This window comes from Apium graveolens, chromosome 3, assembly GCF_009905375.1.
Source record: "Apium graveolens cultivar Ventura chromosome 3, ASM990537v1, whole genome shotgun sequence".
NCBI classification, from domain to species: Eukaryota; Viridiplantae; Streptophyta; class Magnoliopsida; order Apiales; family Apiaceae; genus Apium; species Apium graveolens.
The window spans coordinates 217,297,082-217,320,319 of record NC_133649.1 but is presented as its reverse complement, the minus strand read 5'-3'; the positions used below and the strand labels follow the sequence as shown (position 1 = coordinate 217,320,319).

The window sequence follows — 23,238 nt, the reverse complement described above, 5'->3', positions numbered from 1 at the left end:
AAACATCAAGAATCTAAGGCAATCTTTTGTGGCCTTGCATGAAGTGGTACAACAGCATATTGTTAAATCTAATGACACAAGACTAAAGCTAGACCAACTTCATCAAAGTAGATATAAGTCATCTGCTCTTTTGATGGAAGGCATCAAGCAGGCTGTGCAAGAAACTTTTGGCACCTCTCTTCCTTCAATCTCTCAACAACCCATATCTACTTCTATAAATTTATAGATTCAGTCTCTCCAAAGTCAAGTCTCTACTTTTCAATCAGCAAATGAGTCTTTACCATCCCAAGTCTCCCAACTCACAGAAATGGTAGCAAGTCAATAGGCTGATATCCAGACCTTGGTGGACTCTCACAAGCACTTACAAATACAAAATTATGTGTCTTTGGGAGCCATTATGGGTGCACTTAACATTCTCCTGCCTTCACTTCCAGAAGATGTGAGGCCTGAAATCCCTACATCTCTTATCATGCCTGCCAACAAGACTAAGGGGGAGATAGAGGTTAGGCTACTAATATCATCTCAAACATCCACATCTGTTCAAGCTCAAGCTATCAATAAAGGCAAATCTCAAGTTGTTAAAATTGATATTGGAATAGAGAGGCTTATCAAAGCAGCTGAGGGACCTAGTCTAAGAAAGGAATTGGAAGATTTGTTAAAGGCTCTCAAGGCTTCTCTCAACAAAAATTTCATCGCCTACAATAGGGATTTAAAAAAACCCTAAACTTCATAAGGGTGATCTTAGTAACCAAAGGGAATTTTCAAGAGAAGAAGTGGTGATAAATATCAATGACTCAGGTGTAGATAGATACATGCAAGTGTCCCTGAATTTTCTTATATCAAGAAGGGCATCTGAATTGGACATCTTCATTGAGAAATTCAAAATAATAATTGATGAAGACACTCTCTTGCTGAGGGAATTACAAAAAGCTCAAGAAGCTGCTTTCCCAGAAGCATATCTTTATCCTCACAAGGAAGTGGCCTACATATGTCCAAACACCAAGAAACTCAAGAATTTTCTTGTTCCCAAACACCGTGTCATGGCACATAGAAAGCTGATAATGACTCTAAAAACTGATTTGAAGACCAAGAAGAACAAGACATAAGAAGACATTTCTTGTTTCCAAGGATAAAGTGCAGACATTACAGGTTATAGAGGAATGATTGGATCTTTGTTGTATTTGACTGCAAGTAGACTAGACATTATGTTTGCAACATGTCTGTGTGCAAGATTTCAAGCCAATCAAAAGGAATCGCATTTGATGGTTGTGAAGAGAATTTTCAGATACTTAAAGGGAACACCAAACTTAGGATTATGGTATCTTAAGGGAACTGGATTTGAAGTTATTGGATATACAGATGCAGATTTTGCTGGATGCAGAGTTGACAGAAAAAGTACTAGTGGAAGCTGTCAATTTTTTGGACAAAGACTTGTATCCTAGTATAGCAAGAAACAACAATTTGTGTCAACTTCCACAGCTGAGGCTAAATACATAGCTGCTGGAAGTTGTTGTGTTCAAGTGCTTTGAATTAAAAATCAGCTAATGGATTATGGCCTAGTGATACATAAAATTCCAATTATGTATGACAATACTAGTGCTATTTTTATTGCTACTAATCCAGTTAATTATTCTAGAATAAAGCACATTGATGTAAGGTACCATTTTTATAGAGAACATGCTGCAAATGGTACTATTGAGCTTATTTTTGTTCCAACGAAATAATAATTAGCTGAAATTTTTACTAAACCTTTGGATGAAGCACCTTTTACTAGACTTGTTGGTGGAATTCGAATGTTAAATTCCTCATCCTGAAGGCAAGAACTCAGCTAATGTGTTACAGTAGATTAATTTCTAGTGAATTAAAATGAATTTGATTCAATTAGAAATTAACTGAAGTATGAGTTATAAATATTTCACAAATCTCTGTAATTTTATTTTTTTAATTCAAAATTTAGCTTGGAAATTTTCAAATTCTAAGAAAACTTCCTAACTATTAATTACATTCTCAATATGTAAAATTAAAGGCATAAATAAAAGCAACAAAAGTATATAGAGAATTGTGTTCTCGATAAGTCAAATTGACTTCTCGATAAGTTATTTTGAGACTTCTCGACAAAGTTCTCAATAAATCTTTTTCTAAACTTCTCGAATGACTTCTCGACAAGCTTCATTATGACTTCTCGATAGGTCCTAGTAGAGATCTCGATAAGTCACTTTGAGACTTCTCGATAGAGTTCTCTACAAGTATCATTCTTAGACTTCTCGATAACTCAGAACTGAAATAATTTGGTTTAATAAATTATTTTAGTAAAATACTTTTGATATAAAATCATTCTAATTTTATTTTGATTTATTCAAATAAAAATCGGAAAAATTCAGTCCGTTCAGGATAAACTGGGTATTTATTTAACATCTCGATAAGTCATATTCTAGTTCTCGATAAGAGTTAGGAAAGTGACATATCGATATGTATCTATTCTTACATGTGACTTCTCGATAAATAAATCCCAACCATTTATCTCTACTTCTCAATAAGTCACTTACCTTTTTATATAAATACCTAGACATCTCTACATAACCCCTATTTACGCTTTCGAGATCTCAGGTGACCTGATTTTTCCAAATTCTAACTGTTCTCTCCCATTTTGAACTCTTTCTTCTTCAAATTTCTTACCCACTCAAATCTAAACACTTGAAATGGCATTAAACAATGTTAGAGCTTTTATCCTAAATAAGGGTACCAACTATCTTACATTCACAGATGCAAATTAAACTCTTGATTGCTTCAAGAGCTTTGTCAAGTTCCTTTCTGAGACATACTTTGCAGGTGCTCTAACTGCAAATCCAATTTTGTATCTGGATGTTCTCAATGACTTCTGACACTTGGATATGATTAGGATAGTGGTGCATGAGAACCAAGTTGTATCTATGGTGGTTAACTGCTCTATTCAAGGCCAGCAGGTGGAATTTAATGAGAATGATGTCAACCTGGATTAGGGCATTCCTATTGACAACATGGTGGAGGTCCCAACTAAAGAGGAGCTAGTTGAGTTCATGGATTTTATCAACTACAGTGAAAAGATAAACCTTGCTAGCCTGAACAAGAAGCATCCGAGGAGGGAATGGTCATTCCTGTTTGACTCAATTGTGAGGGCTTTCACTTGCAGGAAGATATGCTATGACAACATATCAAGTATGGTCCAAAAGCTGGTAGTCTCCATGGCTCACAACAGACACATCAATGTGGGGTTTCTGATTCTGCAGGAACTTATCACAAGGATCACAATGCCTTTAGCTATAAGAGGTAAGGAAATTTTATTTCCTAGTTTTATAAAGTCTATTTTAAACTATAAAGTTCAAGACATTCATTTACCTAATGGTCTGGATAGAAAAAAGATAGGCAATTGTTAACATGTCTCCAAAATTCTATTTGGCTCACTTATTACAAAGAATAAGGTACCTTTAAGTCTTAGAATCACTCAATTTATGTTGGAGAGATTTAGGACTTACCCTTAACCTATGCCTGAAATGAGGTCTATAGTCATAACTAGTATAGTAATGGCTCATGTACCTGTGGAAGAACAAACACGGGAACACTAACATGGGCCTTCCCAAAATGAGACCCTTCCTTCTCTACCATTAGAATCTAGGAAATCAACCACTTCATCCTCTCAAAATGGTGAAGTGAGTAAAAAGAAGAGAAAGCAGGCACCCTTGACAGTAATAAATGATAGTGTTGAAGATCAAACACAACCAGAGTCTACCTTGGTCAAAAATCCAAAGAAGGTATAGAAATTTGAGCTGACCACTCAAGCTACCTTTGCATCCTCCCAAAAGGATGTAGTTGAAAAAAAGGGTTTAAAACAGACTCTATAAGCATCCTTTCAACAAGGTGTCTCTATTGAACAAAGCACTCTCCCTAGTGCATTCTGTAAAGAGTCTGCACCAGAACTTCAACACATTTAAGTTTATGAAAGAAGGAATAAGGATGGCACACACTATGAGAGCACATCACTTGAAGCTCCCTCATCTATTCAGGGGGAGCTTCCAATACTCAATTATCAAATCACTAATCTTATTTCTAAAATTTCTTTTTCATATAATGAGACACTTGAACCTACTTCTCAAGTATCACCAAAATCAATTGACACAGTTCAAGAAACTGTGCCTACCACCCAGGACTCACAATCAGTTGGTGAGAGGCTACATGCTGGGGTAGACCTTGATGACACCAACAAAAGCACAGGGGTTTCATCAGTTTTTACTGAAGACCCTATGGTGGACTCAAATGCACCTTCATGTGCAAATCAACATTCATGGGTTGTTAAGTTTGAGGGTAGTACTCCTTAGGGGGAACTATCTAAATCCTCTCTGATTCAATTGGAGGTTCCTATTGGGGAAACAACTCCCCTCAAAATCTTAGTTGAGATTGCACTCACAGTTGAAGCTAGGAATTCAATTGCCAATGGTCTTGCTATATGGGAGGCAAGTTTAGCACATTCAAGTGCAAGCTCAATGCAAAATGAGCAAGAGTTTGAGGCTAGAGTACATGACAGTAACCTAGCTAACTCCCCTCCAATTCCAATGGAGGTTCCTATCACAAGTGAGGAACAACAAACTGTCAAAATCACAGAGCAATCTGTGAGTCAAAATGTGACTTCAGTCATAGGTGGTTCCAAAAATATACTTCAATCCACCTCCAACCCAACAGATCAACCTTCTACTTCTCAACCACAACAACCACACCTCATCTCCCAATGGTTACAGGAAGCTAAAGCTCAACCAACAACTGTAGATGATCTTCTAGTTGATCAGCTGTCTGGACTTGCTCAAATCTCTCAACAGCTACTAACTTCGGACATGTCCAACCAGGATTACCAGGCCATAATGCTCACATATCATACAAAGGTCCAAGAACAACAAGCTAAAATTATCAATGAATCTGAACATGATGGCAACTATGATGCTTGGCTGAACAAAGACTATAGTCTTGAGATGGATGATGTTTTGGCCGAATTCAGGGAAGACTATCTGACCATACTAAGAAGCAATGCAAAAGCTTTAACTCTGAGGAATTCTATGATACAGTTAATGAGGTCCACAAAGCTCAACTAAAAGCTTTCCACCTATTTGGTAAATCACTAGAAGTGACTTTAACTGGTCATCAAGACAAGATCAGAAAGCTGGTAAGGGACAAGATGGGTGAGCTTATACCTTCACAAGTCAATATTCAATCAAGATAAGTCTACTTTTGCAGAACAAATGTCAAGATTTGATCTCACTGCTGTAGATACAAACATCAAGAATCTAAGGCAATCTTTTGTGGCCTTGCATGAAGTGGTTCAACAGCATATTGCCAAATCTAATGATACAAGACTAAAGCTAGACCAACTTCATCAAAGGAGATATGAGCCATCTGCTCTTTTAATGGAAGGCATCAAGTAGGCTGTGCAAGAAACTTTTGGCACCTCTCTTCCTTCAAGCTCTCAACAACCCATCTCTACTTCTACAAATTTACAGATTCAATCACTCCAAAGTCAAGTCTCTACTCTTCAATCAGCAAATGAGTCTTTAACATCTCAAGTCTCCCAACTCACAGCAATGGTAGGAAGTCAACAGGATGATATCCAGACCTCGGTGGACTCTCACAAGCACTTACAAATACAAAATTATGTGTCTTTGGGAGCCATTATGGGTGCACTTAACATTCTCCTGCCTTCACTTCCAGAAGATGTGAGGCCTGAAATCCCTACAACTCTTATCATGCCTGCCAACAAGACTTAGGGGGAGATAGAGGTTAGGCTACTAATATCATCTCAAACATCCACATCTGTTCAAGCTCAAGCTATCAATAAAGGTAAATCTCAAGTTGTTAAAATTGATATTGGAATGGAGAGGCTTATCAAAGCAGCTGAGGGACCTAGTCTAAGAAAGGAATTGAAAGATTTGTTAAAGGCTCTCAAGGCTTCTCTCAACAAAAATTTCATCGCCTACAATAGGGCTTTGAAAAAAACTGTAAACTTCATAAGGGTGATCTTAGTAACCAAAGGGAATTTTCAAGAGAAGAGAGTGGTGATAAATATCAATGACTCAGGTGTAGATAGATAAATGCAAGTGTCCTTGAATTTTCTTACATCAAGAAGGGCATCTGAATTGGACATCTTCATTGAGAAATTCAAAATAATAATTGATGAAGACACTCTCTTGCTGAGGGAATTACAAAAAGCTCAAGAAGCTGCTTTCCCAGAAGCATATCTTTATCCTCACAAGGGAGTGGCCACATATGTGCAAACACCAAGGAACTCAAGAATTTTCTTGTTCCTAAACACCGCTTCATGGCACATAAAAAGCTGATAATGACTCTGAAAACTGCTATAAAGACCAACATGAATAAGACAAAAGAAGATATAGAGATGATAAAAATCTTGGGGAGATATTTAAGAGATCCTGAAGCCAAGTTGCCCAAAACACAATTCAATAGGGATGATTTAGATGATGATGAGCAGAAGAAAGATGATCAAAAACCTTCTGGCTCAAATCCAAGTCACTTTTATAAGGCAACTAGCAGCAAAGAGAACAAACAAGATGAGAAGAAGGGAGATGATAAAAAGAGAGGGGATGAAAAGAGAAGAAAGAAGAAGGAGGATGATTTAAGAACAAAGAAAAATGTCCAATCAATCCAAACCAAATTTGCTCAAGACAATAAACCTATAAGCTCAAACACTCAACTGCCCTTGACCTTAAAGCCTAGTTCTTGTACAAACCAACTGCAAACACTCTACTCAAAATACCAATCACATCCAGCCAATCCACCTTAAAAAAAATTACAAACCTATCCTCATTCAAGCCACCTGTGAAAACTCATTATAAATCTGTTGAAAGAAAACCAAAAGAATTGCAAGTTACTGAAAGGGCTATATGGAATTGCTATGATCAATCTGACTTTCTGCTGCTAAATTGGTGCATCACAGATGAAGAATGTTTTCAACAGTTAGCTGAAGAAATAATCAGAGTCTGGGTTGTCTCTTACACAAAAATCAGGATATATTTTGATGATGGTTCCTTCCTACTTGGAAGCAACTTAATGGACACACTTTTAACCATATAATTTAAAAGAGTGATCAGCTTGATGAAGGATAAGGATATTATCACAAGGGCTTGAAAGGCTGTACTATGTGTATGGGTGAGAGAAAGGGATGAAAGAAATGCAAGAGCAAAGGCTGAGAAGGAAGAAAAGGATAGAAAGTAGTAGAAGTGCTTGCAAGAATTGTACAAAGATCATATGAGCTTAAGGCTAATGGTTGAGCATACTTTCCAAGGATGGACATTTTCTGAACATAAAAACTGGCCGATTTTCAAGATTTAAAGTTGGTTACTTAAATGGTTATTCATTAGATGAGTGGCTCAAGCTTGTGGAAGCTCTAAGAGGTACTGAAATTTTAGAAGAACTTGAAGTGCTAGTAAAGCTTAAGGACCTCATTAGAAAGGAACCAGGCTATGAGGATTTCATGTAATGATTGTCAAACTCATGTAGTCAGTCTATGTATAAAAGTTGTACTTGTATTTCTATCAATTTTTATTTTTGATAATTGTAACTTGGGGTTAGTCTTGTTACCAGGCATGAATTTGTGATAAACAATCTTCTCACAAATTGAGGGAGATTGTTGTGCAAGACATGTCTGTATCACAACAAGACTAGGTCAAATTGACAGCCCTAAGAATTAGTTGTATGATAATCTAAATTTGTATTTGTACTGTATTACTTGAGTCTATAAAAATGTCAAAGATTAGACTGGGGTATTTTTCTATAAACAGTCTCAAGCGTAAGAATAAACTCTGAAAAAAGATCAAGTAGATCATGTCTCAGAGAAATTATGTAGAAGCTTGAAGTTGAATAAATCTGTTTTGGGAAAAATATTTTAAGTCAAGAAATCTACAAGTCACATATCAAGTCATATAGAGAAGTCATTCGAGAACTCCATAATGACATATCGAGAAGTTAAGAATAACCTATCGAGGAGTCTTAGAGATATCGACAAGCCAAATGAAGATATGAAGATTGGAGATATCGACAAGTCATTCATGCATTTGAGAACTCAGAGATATCAACAAGCCAAAATGAAGATATGAAGATTGAAGATATCGACAAGTCAATTCTACATGCAAAGACTTGGAGACCTCGACAAGTCAAGTTCACATTCGAGAACTCAGAGACCTCGACAAGTCAAGTTCACATTCGAGAACTCAGAGACATCGATAAGTCAAAACACTTGTCGAGAACTAAGAGATCTCGATAAGCCATTATACTTATCGAGATGTCAACTCTTTATACAACAAACTAGAGATCTCGATATAAAGCTCATGTAGACAATGTGTACAAGTTAATATTCAGGATTATCAATCAACAAATGATCTAATCAGTTAGATTGAAAAGTCTACAAAAGCATCCTGAAGAGTGCAATATCAAAGGCCAAGATTAACTGACAAAGGAAAGTCACAGATTTACAGGATTTTCAAAGATACACTAAACCAAAAATGAAAAGTTTTAGAGATAACTTAAAGTAGGGTTTAGTACATTCTATTGCATATTGTGTAAACCTGTGTTTACTAATCTATAAAATAAATACTGGTCCTTTGCTTTTATTTTGTATCAAACAGATCTAGAATTTCTTGTAACTCTCTCAAGGAAGAAGCTGAGTTTTTAACATACAAAGAACTCAAAACTACCTTGATTTTTACATAAAATTAAGTGAGTTTTGAAATATTGTGTGCACTGTCTTTATTTCAGTTAGCATAATATTGTTACATTTCTTATCTACTTTGATCACCAAGTTAAAGAAAATCAAAAATCCTTAAAATTGTCTAAAAACACATTCACCCCCAGGTGTTGTATTCATTACCTAACAATCTTTTTCTCCAATTCTAAAGCTTGATCCTTGCTGGTCTTCTCTTTTAAATCTTCCAATTAAGCTCGACAGTTTAACTTTCAATCATCATATTATTTACATAGAAGTGATAATCATATTCTTTAGAAACATCACTAATCGACTTTAAAAACCCCTTTGAAATTGTATTCTAGTTCAACATAATCGTTTGTTCTAGACCGACCCTTTTTGAAAGGAAAATGTCATTTTTAAAGCTAAATTTTAGCTTACATAGCAAAATGAGAGTGAAGTGACTAAAATCATATTAATCAGCAATCTATGTGAGACCAATTTTGTCTTTTTACTTTCATTCGCTCTGAAAGTTAAAAAATTATTGTAAAATTAATATTTTCTGTTTTAAATTATTGTATATGTTGTTTGTCGTCGTGTAAATCTTAAGTTAATTAAAGTCTCCGATGAAGTCAGAAATTAATTCTGATTGATGCTGAAAAAATTCCCGTGAAAAATATTACTATAGATATCGAAATATGTTCTAATTATGGTGTTCATGAGCGATGAAAATGATTTTATAATTCCACCCAATTACATCAATTTAAATTTTTTAATCCAACCTGCAACATTTAATTTTGTAACCCAACACTAGCCGCGATGCACTAGTTTAGGTCGAGTTGAATGGATTGAATGATATTATAGAAAAACTTTCAACACTGTATATATTATCGCTCATTTCAAAATTTTAAATCAACTAAAATATGTCTAACTTACAATTGTAGTATAATTATTTATATTTGATTAATTTTAAAGACTTAATAATATATATCACGCCGACATTTTCAAAAAATTATTAAATATTTCGTGAATTATATGCACACACATGAAATAATATATAATTATATGTAATATATAAATTATATTTAAATTATCGAACACGACACATAAGTTAAATCCATTTGGGTTGGATTGACAAAAAAAATCTAAAAACCAGTTCTCAAACTCATTTAATTCGGTTTGAATTTTTATTTTAACCCAATCAAGTATTAAAATTTTATTAATCAATTTCAATTATCAAAAAAAGGACCTAATTGAATCGGTCTGATCGAGTTGACTAACCCACAAATATCCGTACTTTTAATCTTGTCGACTAGGGATGACAACGGGTCGACTTCGGTTTGGGTATTATAAAATTCAAATTCAAATTCAAATATTTTTGGGTTATCCAAATCCAAATTCGTTGGATTTTGGATTGGATCGGATATTTTTCGGGTATCCGAAATTACTAATAATATTGTTAAAGTTAATATTATTTATACATGCAATGATCATTAATTACATTTATATAATATCTAAAATTAAAATACATTAATTAATGAGTATTTAAATATATTATATTACAGGGGTTGACATGATTAGTCAAACATAAGATATGTAAATAACACAATATTTAGTATCCCATCACAAATGATTTTTTTTACTAATACATCAAAGGTACATTTTAAATAATAAAAGTTGAGATTGAAATAAATAGTTATAATTCAATAAATAAGGATTGACAATCTTGAAAAAAAAATATAAATTACATCTCACATCTAAAATATTGCATATAATATATTATTTATGTGTCGGGTTTGATTGAGTTTCGGATTTCAGATCGGGTTTGAATTTAATTTCAGATTTTGAATCGGGTATCAGTTCAACATCATTGAAATCCAAAATCCAAATTCAAATACAAAATTTCGGGTTCAGTATATTCAAAATATCGAAATTTCGAATCGGACATATGTCGGATCGGATTATTTTACAATCCTATCGTGGACACGGGGCACTTTGAACATATAACATGTCCGCCAAAATTTATACTATGAGGTCATATGTATCCAAGTATATCGTCCACGCATGATGCATCGGCTGGGAATAGTGATACGCTTTGCGAAGGAAAAAGTTGAAAATTTCAACAAAGAAGCAGCTAATAGTTTTGAATAGACTCAATTATTTTAGATGCGAAAGGAGCAAAGCAATATATAGACAATGATGTGGTTGAGAATCGAACAATGAGGGCGACAAGCAACTTGCAAAATTGTGTTGCAAGTTGCAACATAAACATATCATGGACGCAGTGATTCTAATATGGACGGTGCTCATGGTAAAAATTGAACCTCTTCGTTTTTATATAAAATTTTAACTTTGAATCCGGTTTCAACCTTGTAATTATTAGTATATTAGACTCAAGATTCTGATATATTTCTCTAACAATGTTAGATCCACAAAGTAACAATTTAATTAAAATATCATACACCATGTATAATACTATTATTTTATAAATTTTTTGTATATCAAATCTTGTGCACATAAAATTACTCATATTTATGTCATTAGTGTTAGTTTGGACTTTGGATATTCAAACCTCAATGCATCTAATTTTACAATAATTGGAAAAAGGAAGAAAGCTTTTAGAGGCATAATTTATTGGTTATGTTTGGCAATTAGCTGTTATTTGTTAGAGGAAGTACAATGCAATGTTATTTTGATGTTGTTACTATACTATAGCACCAAATACTATAGCACCAAATGTAAAAAAAAACTCAATTTTAGAGGAATACGATACTTAGATGCAAATATGCATATATACATTCTTGATTCTATATTTGAAACCAAGGATGCATACCATATCATCTATTATTATAAATGAAGGGGAAAAGTTAAATAATTATTGTGTTGCACATCTTAAAGTATCAAAATAATATTAAATTAGGTAGAAGTTAAAAGATTTATGAAAATTTGAAACTACTTACGCAAAGTATTCGAGAGCAAGTTTTATTTTAGAACCAAAATGTACTTTTTGATGCTATATTATATCAATAGTTATAGATATTTTGCATATAGAATTGGACTTGCTCTTAGTTGTGACAATTTACAATAGTTATTTAACTAGCTAATTGAATTTTTTGTTTAACGGATTGAGTTCAGTTGTTTCGAGGAAAAATGTTCGATAAATATACATTTTAATTAGTTTTTTGTATTTTAGACATGAAAAAACTCCGAATAATTTTATAAAAATTAGCTTTTAAGACTAAAAATTTATTTCAAAAAATTAACTATCAAAACAGGAAAACATTTTTTCTTTTGATTAAACCTCTTATTTAATTTAAAAGCTATTTATTTTATAAAAAAACTAACTTCCAAATAGGATACTTGCCTTCTCGAAAAAGAATTTAAAATCCACTATGAAATTGGTGACCCCTGACTATGTATTAGTCACACACACATATATATACTGATTCAGGTAAGTTTAAATACTGATTTGTCATCAAAATATAGCAAATATGCTATGCAAATCGATGAATGAGAGATGAATAAAAATACGGTGAAATTATTTTATTTAAAAAGTTAACCAACTAACGGGAAAAGTAAAATTAAAAACGAAGGGGAAAGTGATTAAACATGTGGGTCTCATTGGTTTGTAGTTTATATTCTAATATTGGTTTGTATTTGAGCACTTGCCTACATATATATATATAGGGATTTGCTCAAATGAGAACTTCCACTAATATGAGAACTGAGATCTAATCCCAACCATACATTATTTATCTCAATTAAATCATAGCCACACATTTAATATCTTAAAATATACTTTTTTTTTTACTTCATCTCTCACCTCTACCCTATTTTCTCTCCATCCACCATAACCACCTGCCTGCACCCACTACCTCTATTGCCCAAACCCACGCCGCCGTCCACCGCTGAACTCCGCCAGCTGTAAACGCAAATCTGCTCATCGTCATCATCATCTCTCTCTCCCCCTCCCTCTTCCCCCTCTTCCTCTCCTCCACTAACTCCTCCAAACACCACTCCAACTATTCTGTCACCACTTGCTCCGCCATTTCCGCTGCCAAAACACTCTCAGACACGCTCTCGAAACCCTGACCCTATTTTTTCCGATGAAACTCCGATTAAATGAACTCTCATCTATACCTAGTAACATGATTTGATTTTTCTCATATTTTCATTCAGTGTTTCTGATTTTATACAACCTTGTAATTACTTGGTGATTCTATATTGTTGATCGAGTTATTTCCATTAAGTTTTGTTGAGTTTTATGATGGTTGTGTTGATTTTGGTGATTTTGTAGGAGGTGGTGTGATGGTTGTGGTGTTTATAGTTTATTTGTGGTGATTTTGTTATGATGTTGGTTGTCGGAGGTGATAAATGAAGCTGGTGGTTGGATCTGGTAGAGAAAAATAGTGGCTGAGTGTGGTGATTTTGTTGAACGACGATGATTTTTCATTTTTGGGGGGTGATTTTTGATTTTCCGGTGGTGATTTTTTATTTGACGCCGGTGATTTTCTGGTGGTCGTCGGAGGTGGTGGTGGTCAAAAATGGTGGTTGCTGTTTGTTGGAGGTGGTGGTGGGTGGTAAGTAGAAAGAAGAAAATGGAAGAGATGAAGGTTGGAGAAGATGATTAGATTTAAATGAATGTTCTAGATTAAAAATAGATTTAATTTTTTATAGTTGAGATTAGATTTCATATCTCACCAAAAAAAGGTTCTCAATGGAGTAAGACTATATATATATATATATATATATATATATATATATATAGAAGAGAGAGAAAACTTCTATGAAGACCACGTTTTTATCGGAGACCTTGGAGACCATATATGTTCTGCAATCAAAATACTATAAAATATATTATTTTGTGAAGTATGTTTTACGAGTATCACTAATTCATTAAAATTATTGAAGATCATTTAAGTTTAATAAGTAGAATGTGTATGTTCTGTAAGCTGAATAAATGTTCTGCAAAATTAACATGTTTTGCAGAATAAAATATTTTTGTAATATTTTACATGCAGTACATATATGATATTCAAGATTTTGAATAAAATAAGGATCTTTGTAGAGAATGATTCGCAAAATAATATGTTTTGCAATGTTTTTATGCAATATTTAACTTGCAGAACATAAGTGGTCTCGAAGGTCTCCAAAAAAAGTGGTTATATATATTAAAAATGAAAAAAAATGAAAGTTTGTGGTCACCGTAAGTATAATAATATTTAAAATAAAATACTCTCATAAATAGAATATTATTCATATTATAATTATATAAATACAAATCTATACTATTATATTAAAGACGAAACAATTAAAGTTTGGTTGATAATTATAGTAATATTTAAAATAAAACACTTTTATAAATAAAATATTGTTTACAATATAATTATATAAATACAAATAAAATTGTAAGAAGTCGAATGGTTTTGATTTAAACAAAATAATATATAATATTAAATAAATTATACTATTAATCCAATCCTAAATAAAAAATAAAAATAAATTATGTACAATTAGTTGGATTTGCAGCCTCGGATTAAAATAAAATAATAAAGACTGATAAAAATTTGAAAGCAAATTTGTTTAGTCGATATAATGTCATCATGCTAGAAAAAAAATAGACGAGCTAAAACAAAATAAATTGAAAGTAAATTCGTCTGGCATATATTATATCATCAGACTAAAATAAAATTATACATATTATCAATTCGGTTTAAAACATAATAATATTCATTCCGGGCTAAATGAAATTAAACAAAAAAACTAAATATAATTAGTTAGATTTGGTTGACATAACGAGTGTGAGGCTAAAACCAAAATTTGATACCTGAGGGTCAAACAATATAATAAATGTTATCTATTCGGCTTAAAATAAAATAATATTTAATTAGAGCTAACATAAATCTAAATATAATTAGATGGTTGATATAACAGAGCTAAATCTAAAACGAAATAATGTATATTATAAGTTAAAACTAAAAATTAAATTCAAACTAAAGGTAATTTTTATATTATTGATCTGTGTTAAAATAAAATTAAAAGTCTAAAATAAAATTAAAAGTCTACCTAATTCGTTATTAGGTATAATGTAGGTTTAGAATTGTGAGATAACTGGATCCGACTCTAATAGCCGAAATATTAAAAGTCTGATTGCAGATCTGTAAAATGTTTGGTTTATATAATTAGGGTTTTTTTTCAGTTTTCGTAATATCCAAAACTAATTTAATAAAATAAAAAAAAATGATTCCCTACTTAGTATAATTGCGTCGGACTAAAATAAATCAATACATGTTATACATTCGGGCTAAAAAAATTATTAAATTTATTCATGATAAATCAAAAATAAAATAAGAAAATAACTATACCAAATAAAATAACATATACTTTTATTCGGGTTAACATAAGTTTTTTATTACTGATACATAAACTTTTTATCATTGATCCGGGTTTAAACAAATTAAATCAAAATAAATTTAATTATAATTAGTTAGATATGTTCGGTATACCAAAATAAAAATAATTCGTTTATTATTTATGTGAGCTAAAATTATCTTTTAATTAAAACATAATTATCTTTTATAAACACACGTATGAATTTCAACAAAAGTAAATCTTTCAAATAGTGATATTTTTTTAAAAAACTAAAATTTCACTAAATTATACACATGCATATTTATGAATACTCCCTCCATCTCATATTATGTGTTTTGACTTTTACGTACTCAAAGTGACCATACTTTGACCGACAATTAAAATAAATTTATATGTTATCTTAAAATATTGAAAAAATACATTTTAAAGAGGATTAGATATATTTTGTAATGATACAAGTTTTGAATTATATTTAATTATAAATAAAATGTAATTTATGGTCAAAATATAAAAAATTTGACCATAAACTAGTAAAAACAAAACACCTGATATGAGATGGAGGGAGTAATTATCAAATTATATTAACAAAAATTTCTAATAAATAAATTTTAGTTTAAAATTTTCACTTCAATATTAAATTCAAAAATTATATAATATTAAAAAATAATTCATGTATCGAATTAGCAAGGATTTTAGGCTGGTATGTGTATATATGTATTCTTACGTAATATAAAATAAACACCCACTTATTTGTTGTGTTTAGGTTCTTATTCTTCAATTATTTGATTTTTTTTTAAATTGTAAGGGCCTAAAGGGTAGCTATTGATAAGAAAAATATATGAAAAAAGTTAAGCGATAACTAAAAAAATCGAGGGAGTGCGCACGATTGAATAGTTTAAGTAGTTAAAAAATTTTCATATATTATTTTAGATTTGATCATAAATTCGATACTCACTCACCCCTACTCATTTGTAAGCCTATAATCATATTTGTTAAAAAAAACCACCGTGTACATAATTTTCACAGGTAAAAAAGGCTATGCAAGGATAGAACATAATGCTCGAGTGAACATGTACTAAGGAAGCTTGGGGAGAAAAAGACGAGACTTTTGAGGGTAAACAAACAAGGAAAATGAAGTCATCTTTATTCCTTTTGCTGTTTGCACAATTGGGTGTCTTGAATTGCCAAGAATACATTTAAAAGTACCGGTTCTTAAAACATTAAAAACAAAATTTAAATCTTGAGATGATGCATATAATATAAATTAACATAACCATAAATGAGGTGACAGAAACAGAAAGATGTAACATTGAACTTCAAGAGAGCCCCCTTCAATATCAAATAGCATCAGATTATAATTAGACAGGGCCATGCATATAAAATGCAAAAGCACTAATACCATATCACTAATTAGAATCCAACAAAGCTGTGTACATTGTCATGAAACCAACTTTCCTAATTACTACACAGCCAAACATGTCCTTACACAATCTTCTAAACCTTCATCCCCCGAAAACAAACAATCCATAATACTTATTAATGACCCACCAAACACAAACTGAGATCATGTTTGGAGTACCTAATAGTAGATAATTAGCTAGTAGTAATTAAATATAATCTACCCATGTAAAAGCTTCCCAAAATCATGGAGTAAATCATATAAGCACCAATATTCTTCAAACCCTGGCCACAGCTCTGCAGACTAAAGGCTTTTTCATCTCCAATGACAACTTTAAGCACTCAGACAAATCCACACCGTGATCATCAGCAGCAGCATTGTGCCAGTTAAAGCTTTGGAGCATTTGGGCTAACCACAGCTGAACAGTGGCTAAGCCCATAGCCTTACCCGGGCACACCCTCCTTCCAGCACCAAATGGAGCCAACCTAAGGTCAGTGCCCATAATGGCTACATCCTCCTCCAAGAACCTTTCAGGTTTAAAAACCTCTGGCTCGGGCCAGATTTCATTCGAATGCGTGATGGCCCACATGTTCACCATGGCTGTTGTTCCAGCTGGAATGAAGTGCTCACCAACATGAGTGTCATGAATGGCAAGCCTAGCCCAAGAGAGGAGAGGGCCAGGAGGGTGGACTCTGAGAGTTTCCTTGACAATTGCACTAAGGTAAGGAAGGTTTTGAAGATCCGAATCCGATACGGTTCGGGTTTTCCCCACAACATTGTCAATTTCAGATTGAGCCTTGGCTTGAATTTCAGGATGCATAACCATTCTTGCAAGAATCCATTCTAGGAGGATTGCCACAGTATCAGTACCTCTAAAGATCATTTCCTGAAATGAAAAATAAGAAGTTACTATATTTCAATAATTTTAATTATTGCCCACATAAAAGATGGTATATATTGGAACATAATGCAACAAAGGAGAATAAGAAAAAGTAACATCTGTCCTATCACTGGCCTAAAAGGAGTGAAAAAAAGATTCAGATTCTCCATATATTTGAATACAACAAGCTTAAAATAAAATATACACACAGGTACTAGCTAAAAATCAACACAAAAAAAATGGTTTTATACAACAGTTCCAGGTAAATACCAACAAACTGTCACAATCAATTACTATACATACAACAGGGGAGAATGTAAACAAATTTTATTTTTTCACCATTAATATTTTTAAGAAATAGTAGATAGTGCTTACATAAAAATTAAAAATATTAGGATAATATTCTAAAAAATTCCGAAATTCGCTGAAATATAATTTCCGGATCTACCTGACATGAATTTTACATCCGTGTCTGTATAAATTATTGTTACGAGGAGTTCTGATAAAGTGATACACATATAGTGAACCTACCAAAGATTACTAGTTTTTCTACATGGTAAAGAATCTTGACAGGTGACCAAAAATAACTTGAAAAATAACTTTGTTAATGTGAACTGCCCTTGTATAAAAGGTTATAAACTTTTTCGCATCAACTGACAACAAAAGTTATAACATGCTATCATTATGACTACATATCAGGAATAACTGAAAAGAAACTTCATAAATGAACTCAATAAATGCCTTGTAAACATAAAGAAACTAATGCTGCTAAAAGAGAACAGTCATAAAACTTGATCAAAACAGAAGTAGGTAAATAAAAAGAACAAGGAGAGAAAAAGTTACCCAAAGAACAGCAATTAAATCTGAATCAGTGAGCTTATTTTCCTTCTCCAAATCAAGTAAAACATCAACAAAATCACCACAACCTTCCTCAACAGCAACAATCTCCTGACCTCTTTTAACCCCATGCTCATCTATGATCTTCCCAACAAAAACATTAACTTTCCCAACCAAATCCTTACACCTTTTTCTCACACCTTGAAAATCCATCCATCTCAAAACAGGAAAATGATCACTCCAGTTAAAAGTACCAAGTAACTCATACCCTTCACTAACTAAACTTTCTAGCTCAACCCCATCACCATTTTCAATATTAAACTCATATTTTTTACCAAACACAGTCTTCATCACATTGTTTAATGACCCAAAATGAAGCACTTTTCTCACCTCAATCACACCATTTTTCACCATCAAATTCTTGATTTCACTCACCATTTCATCACCAATCTCTCTCCTAAACTCACCAAAATGAGCAACCCTTTTAGGACTAAACAAATGGGTCGATGAAATTCTCCTCAAGTTTCTCCAATACTCACCATAAGGTGCAAACCCCATTGCCCTATGAAACAAAAGCTCATAAGCAGATTCTTTAACAGGCCTATCCGCAAAACAAACACTGTTAAGAATCTCTTTCGCAGACTCGGGTTGGCTTGAAATGGCAAAACGAGTGAACCCAACTGAGAATGCCATCAACGATGAAGCTTTGAATGATTGAGCCAACTGGGCTAAAACTCTATGAGTCAAGCCATTAGTGAAACTGAAAACAAGGCCCAAAAGGGGTAAGCCAGAAGGGCCAGGAATAGCAGATTTTGCTGTTGTTTTGGCTTTTGAAAGAGCCCAAGCAAGGCCACCAGGTGAAAGCCAAAAGCAAAACACAGCAAGAAAAGTGATGAAACAAGTGAAAAGTTGAAGACTTGAAAAGAGAGATGAAAGACCATTTAGTGGAATGAGAAAAACAAGATTTTGAGAAGACATTGTAGTTGAGAAACGTTAGAAAAGTGAAAGATTTGTAAGAGAGAGAGAAGGTAGGGGTGAGGAGACGAAGAGTGTGGGAGGGGCTGTTATATAGAGGTTAAAGTAGGTTGCAAGATATTCATTTTTAACCATGGTTAAAAGTTTACCAGGGCTATCTTACAATCGTACATGCTCCAGAAAATTGTTAAAATTCCTCAAAGTTCACACCAAAAAATTGTTAAAATTTCCAAAATAATGACCTCATGATTTTAGAGTTAGTTGAACAAATTATAAAAATTGTATACATAAATTAAATCATCTATATTATACATTTCTATATTAGTATTTTTAAAAAAATAGATTATTTTCGGTGCTATTTCAGATATTTTTAAATTTAATATAATAATTATTTGTTAAATTTTAACATATCATAATACATAACATCATTTACCTATTTCAATTACAAAATTTATATCAAATTATTAAATAAACAATAACTAAATTAAACACTTATAAAATTAAGGTAAATTAAAATTTGTCAATATCTGAAAATTTAAATTTATAGATAAATATTTTTGAATAAAATATAAGGTAAGCTATTAGATAATTCTTTACCATGATATATATATATATATATATATATTACAAATATAATGATAAAAAAATGATATGTTTAATTTGAATAAATTATGTTGCCTGAAGGGTGAAGGGTGTATAAGAAAATAGGGTTGATCACTTGATCATGAGTAAGAGACAACGCAAAGTAAAGGTGTAATCTCAATACTGAATAATTATAAATTTAAGTAAAAGTATTTATAATATCTTATTAAAACAATATATTAAAATATAAGAATTTAAAAAAATACACAGAGAAAAGGTAAAATGCTAATGTACGGATAGGTTAAAGCATGAGGTTAATATTAAAAGTCATCATTTATCATTTAATTTAATCCAAGATTTGAAAATGAGCCAGACCTTTTGCTCCTGTTTGCTGTACCTTCGTGAGATAGTTTTCGTGACATAATCCCAGGCTTGTTTTAATTTCATATTAAAATTTTATTTATCAAACTGTTGTTAGTTATTCAAGTTCAGCTAAAACTTAAAATGAATTAATACTCTTATTATCTAATTACTGGATCAAGGGCCTGATGAACATAATAGTTAACCTTTTTAAGAGAACATCAATGAGCTTGACCGTGGTCCAGTGGCTCGTTACCGGTTAGTGTTTGAAAAAGGGTAAAGGGAGGAGCAGCAACTTGGAAAGTCTTATTCTCTCTTTTCATGTTCATTCTCCAAAATATATTTAAAATTGAGTACCATTTTATAAACTTTTTTTTTTTTGATCAAAACCATTTTATAAACTTACTATCTCTCAAAAAAAATAGTGGGGTTATGAAAAGATAGGTTGAGTGAGGGAATTTGTTGTACAATATTTGGAGTAATGACTTAGCTACAAAACGATATTTTGCTAAATTTAGAGAATAAATATTTGTAAGATTGCTGATTAAAATGTAGTTTTAAGAGCATTTCCAGACTCTAATAATAGAGAGTCTTTAACTATAATATCTGGCAGACACATATCATATATAATATGTTAGAAATATAGAACTCCCACCTATCACTTTTCTTAGTTAAACAATTTAGATAATTATGTTTCATTAGTTATATTTGCTAAATCAAAATTCTATTAAGAAATAATTATACTTATTTGTTATTATAATTAATCCCGTTGAAACTCTCTATCCCCTTTTATATCAAATTTTAGTAGTTCCCTATCTTTTTAACCAACGGGTTAGCAAGTATTGCCCCAACCACCTTTAATTCTTGAAAACGTTAGTCATAATTGGCATTATACCGGGCTTAAAAGTTGTGGTTAAGAATTAATTACTATACTTAATTTCACTCAATTATTAAAGTCCTAATTCGAGCTCACCCGAGAATATTTTTAAACAAGTATTTAATTTTAAAATTATAAACCATATTAATAAAAAAGAAAAAAGCCAACCGCCTCTTTTTATAAAGGGTTTGTTAGTGTGTTCCCATTTACACATTTTAAATGTGAAAAATTATAATTTTAACTTATCTTGATTGGCCTCATTTTTGTGCGTGCATGTATGGACCTTTATTAAAAATAACAGTCAATTAAAATAAATTAAATTTATAAATTTTCGCATTTAGCATCTTTCCATTGTTTAAAGTGTAATTCGAATCAAGCATCACGCGAGCTCGCTTGGTTTGAACTCGTTAAGTGGACTTGACACGTCTCGTTTAGGTAAATGAGCTGAGTTCGGGTAAATGTTCTGGTTCGTTTAATTAAACGAGTTAACTCGTGAAATTAAGTAATCTGAAATCGATTAGAAATTTAAGCTCGATTAAGTATAAAATTAAACCAACTTGTTAAAATTGACTATTTAACTAAACGAAACGAGCCGACTTGACTTGTAAAATTAAAGAGTCGAGTTTACATAGAGATTTAAACCCAATTAATTAAACAAATTAACTCGACTCAATTCAATTAATCTCACTCGAATTACATCGAGTTCGAGACTCTGGCTCATCGGCTCATTTGATCGGAATTATAGCACCGGCCATGATCACACAATAAAGAAAGCGTTTTATAAATACATTTCTCTTTTTAATCATTTTGATCTATAACAAACGGTATAGATCTGCAGTGCATGGCAATATGGCAGGGTAGAAAAAGGGATAAGGTGCAGAAGATTGGGGAAGCCGTTACGGCGCCGCCTTCCTTTGATTAGTTTTACGGAGTCTGTTATATGTCCTTTACCGGTATGTTTTACTAACATCTTTATCTTCTTTCTAAAGTAATCACTCATGTTGCATCCATGTTATTTGTGTGGTCTTTTAGTTAAACTTTCCCTTGTTTCTTGGGGTTTAATATTCTATTTATCTTCACTTTTCATTAATCGTTGTCTTAGCATTTGATGCGTATGTTTTACAAATTTATATAGTTCAAAATAATCCTCTTGCTTCTAAGTACTTTATCACCTTTATTATACTAACATTTGTTGCGTATAAATTTATCCACCTGCCCTGACTTGGATTATTTCTTTGTTTAAACGCTTCTAAATTGTCTGCCCATTGAAATTGCTCTTAACTGTGTATTTAACTGTGGATAAATACATTTTAACTGCTAAAAATTGATTAATATACACAAAAGAGTAGCAAGGGGCAAATTTAGGGTAAAACCCCGGCTATAAAATATATTTTTTAGTAAGATTTTTTTTTATAAAGTCACAATTTTTAGTTCAAAATTTGTAAAATTGTACATTAAACCCCTGGATAACTTAAAAAGTAAAGATAAATCATTTTAACCTTGAATATTTTATAATTTTAGTTCCGCAATGTGCAAGAGGTGGTGAATATATAATAGTATCTTCTTAAATAAAAAAAGTGAATGAGCATTGCTAAGAACGAAGTTTAATTTTGAAAGTCACTTTATGTATACTAAATTTGAAGGGCAAACTAACAGCTTTAGACTTATATTTCATTAATCAAATTTCCATGTGCACCAATTTGCCTACAACTTTTTGTTATAATGAAATTGGTTTGTTACGTAATAAATTATGAATTAAGAGATAATATAAAGAATATTATTGAATTTGACAAATTAATCGATATAATATAACTTACTAACATCTATAATATTTATACTATTATATTAAAAACGAAATATTAAAAATTTGGTTGTTGGTGGTTGTTGATCACTAAATTTAGAGTCGTCACATCAAATCGACAAGAATCGTTAGATTTATTCTTAAAAATTAGTATTATATTCTCAAAAATTAGTATTATTTAAAAAGTATAAGTTTTGAATCATATGAATAACATATTAAAATTATGTAAAAAAATAATATTTTTTAAGAGATATAAGGTTCAAATTATTTATAAAAAACAACCTGCATCGTTCAAGTTATATACTAGTATTATATTATTTTAAAGAATCAATGATAGGAGACAGCTGTAATATTTATTTTACGCTTGACACCTTTGCCAGGACTTGTACACTCTTTTCCATATGCTTTTAGGGTTAGAAGAGAAAGGAGGAGAAGGGAA

At 31.9% G+C, this 23,238-nt stretch overlaps 1 protein-coding gene across 1 annotated transcript; it reads right to left on the bottom strand.

Moving 5' to 3' along the window:
• Window positions 1–16,418: 16,418 nt before the first annotated feature.
• Window positions 16,419–19,241, bottom strand: LOC141713102 (cytochrome P450 78A5-like). The gene is made up of 2 exons (XM_074516343.1): window positions 18,211–19,241; window positions 16,419–17,373 (listed from the first exon to the last, which is right to left on the bottom strand). Exons 1-2 carry the CDS (start codon window positions 19,180–19,182, stop codon window positions 16,765–16,767), a joined length of 1,581 nt encoding a protein of 526 aa, XP_074372444.1. The 5' UTR covers window positions 19,183–19,241; the 3' UTR covers window positions 16,419–16,764.
• Window positions 19,242–23,238: the final 3,997 nt, after the last annotated feature.

Coding starts and splice junctions, on each gene's coding strand:
- LOC141713102 (XM_074516343.1), bottom strand. CDS start 19,182: ATGTCTTCTCAAAATCTTGTTTTTCTCATTCCACTAAATGGTCTTTCA. Junction 17,374..18,210: donor ATTTAATTGCTGTTCTTTGG/GTAACTTTTTCT, acceptor TTTTCATTTCAG/GAAATGATCTTTAGAGGTAC.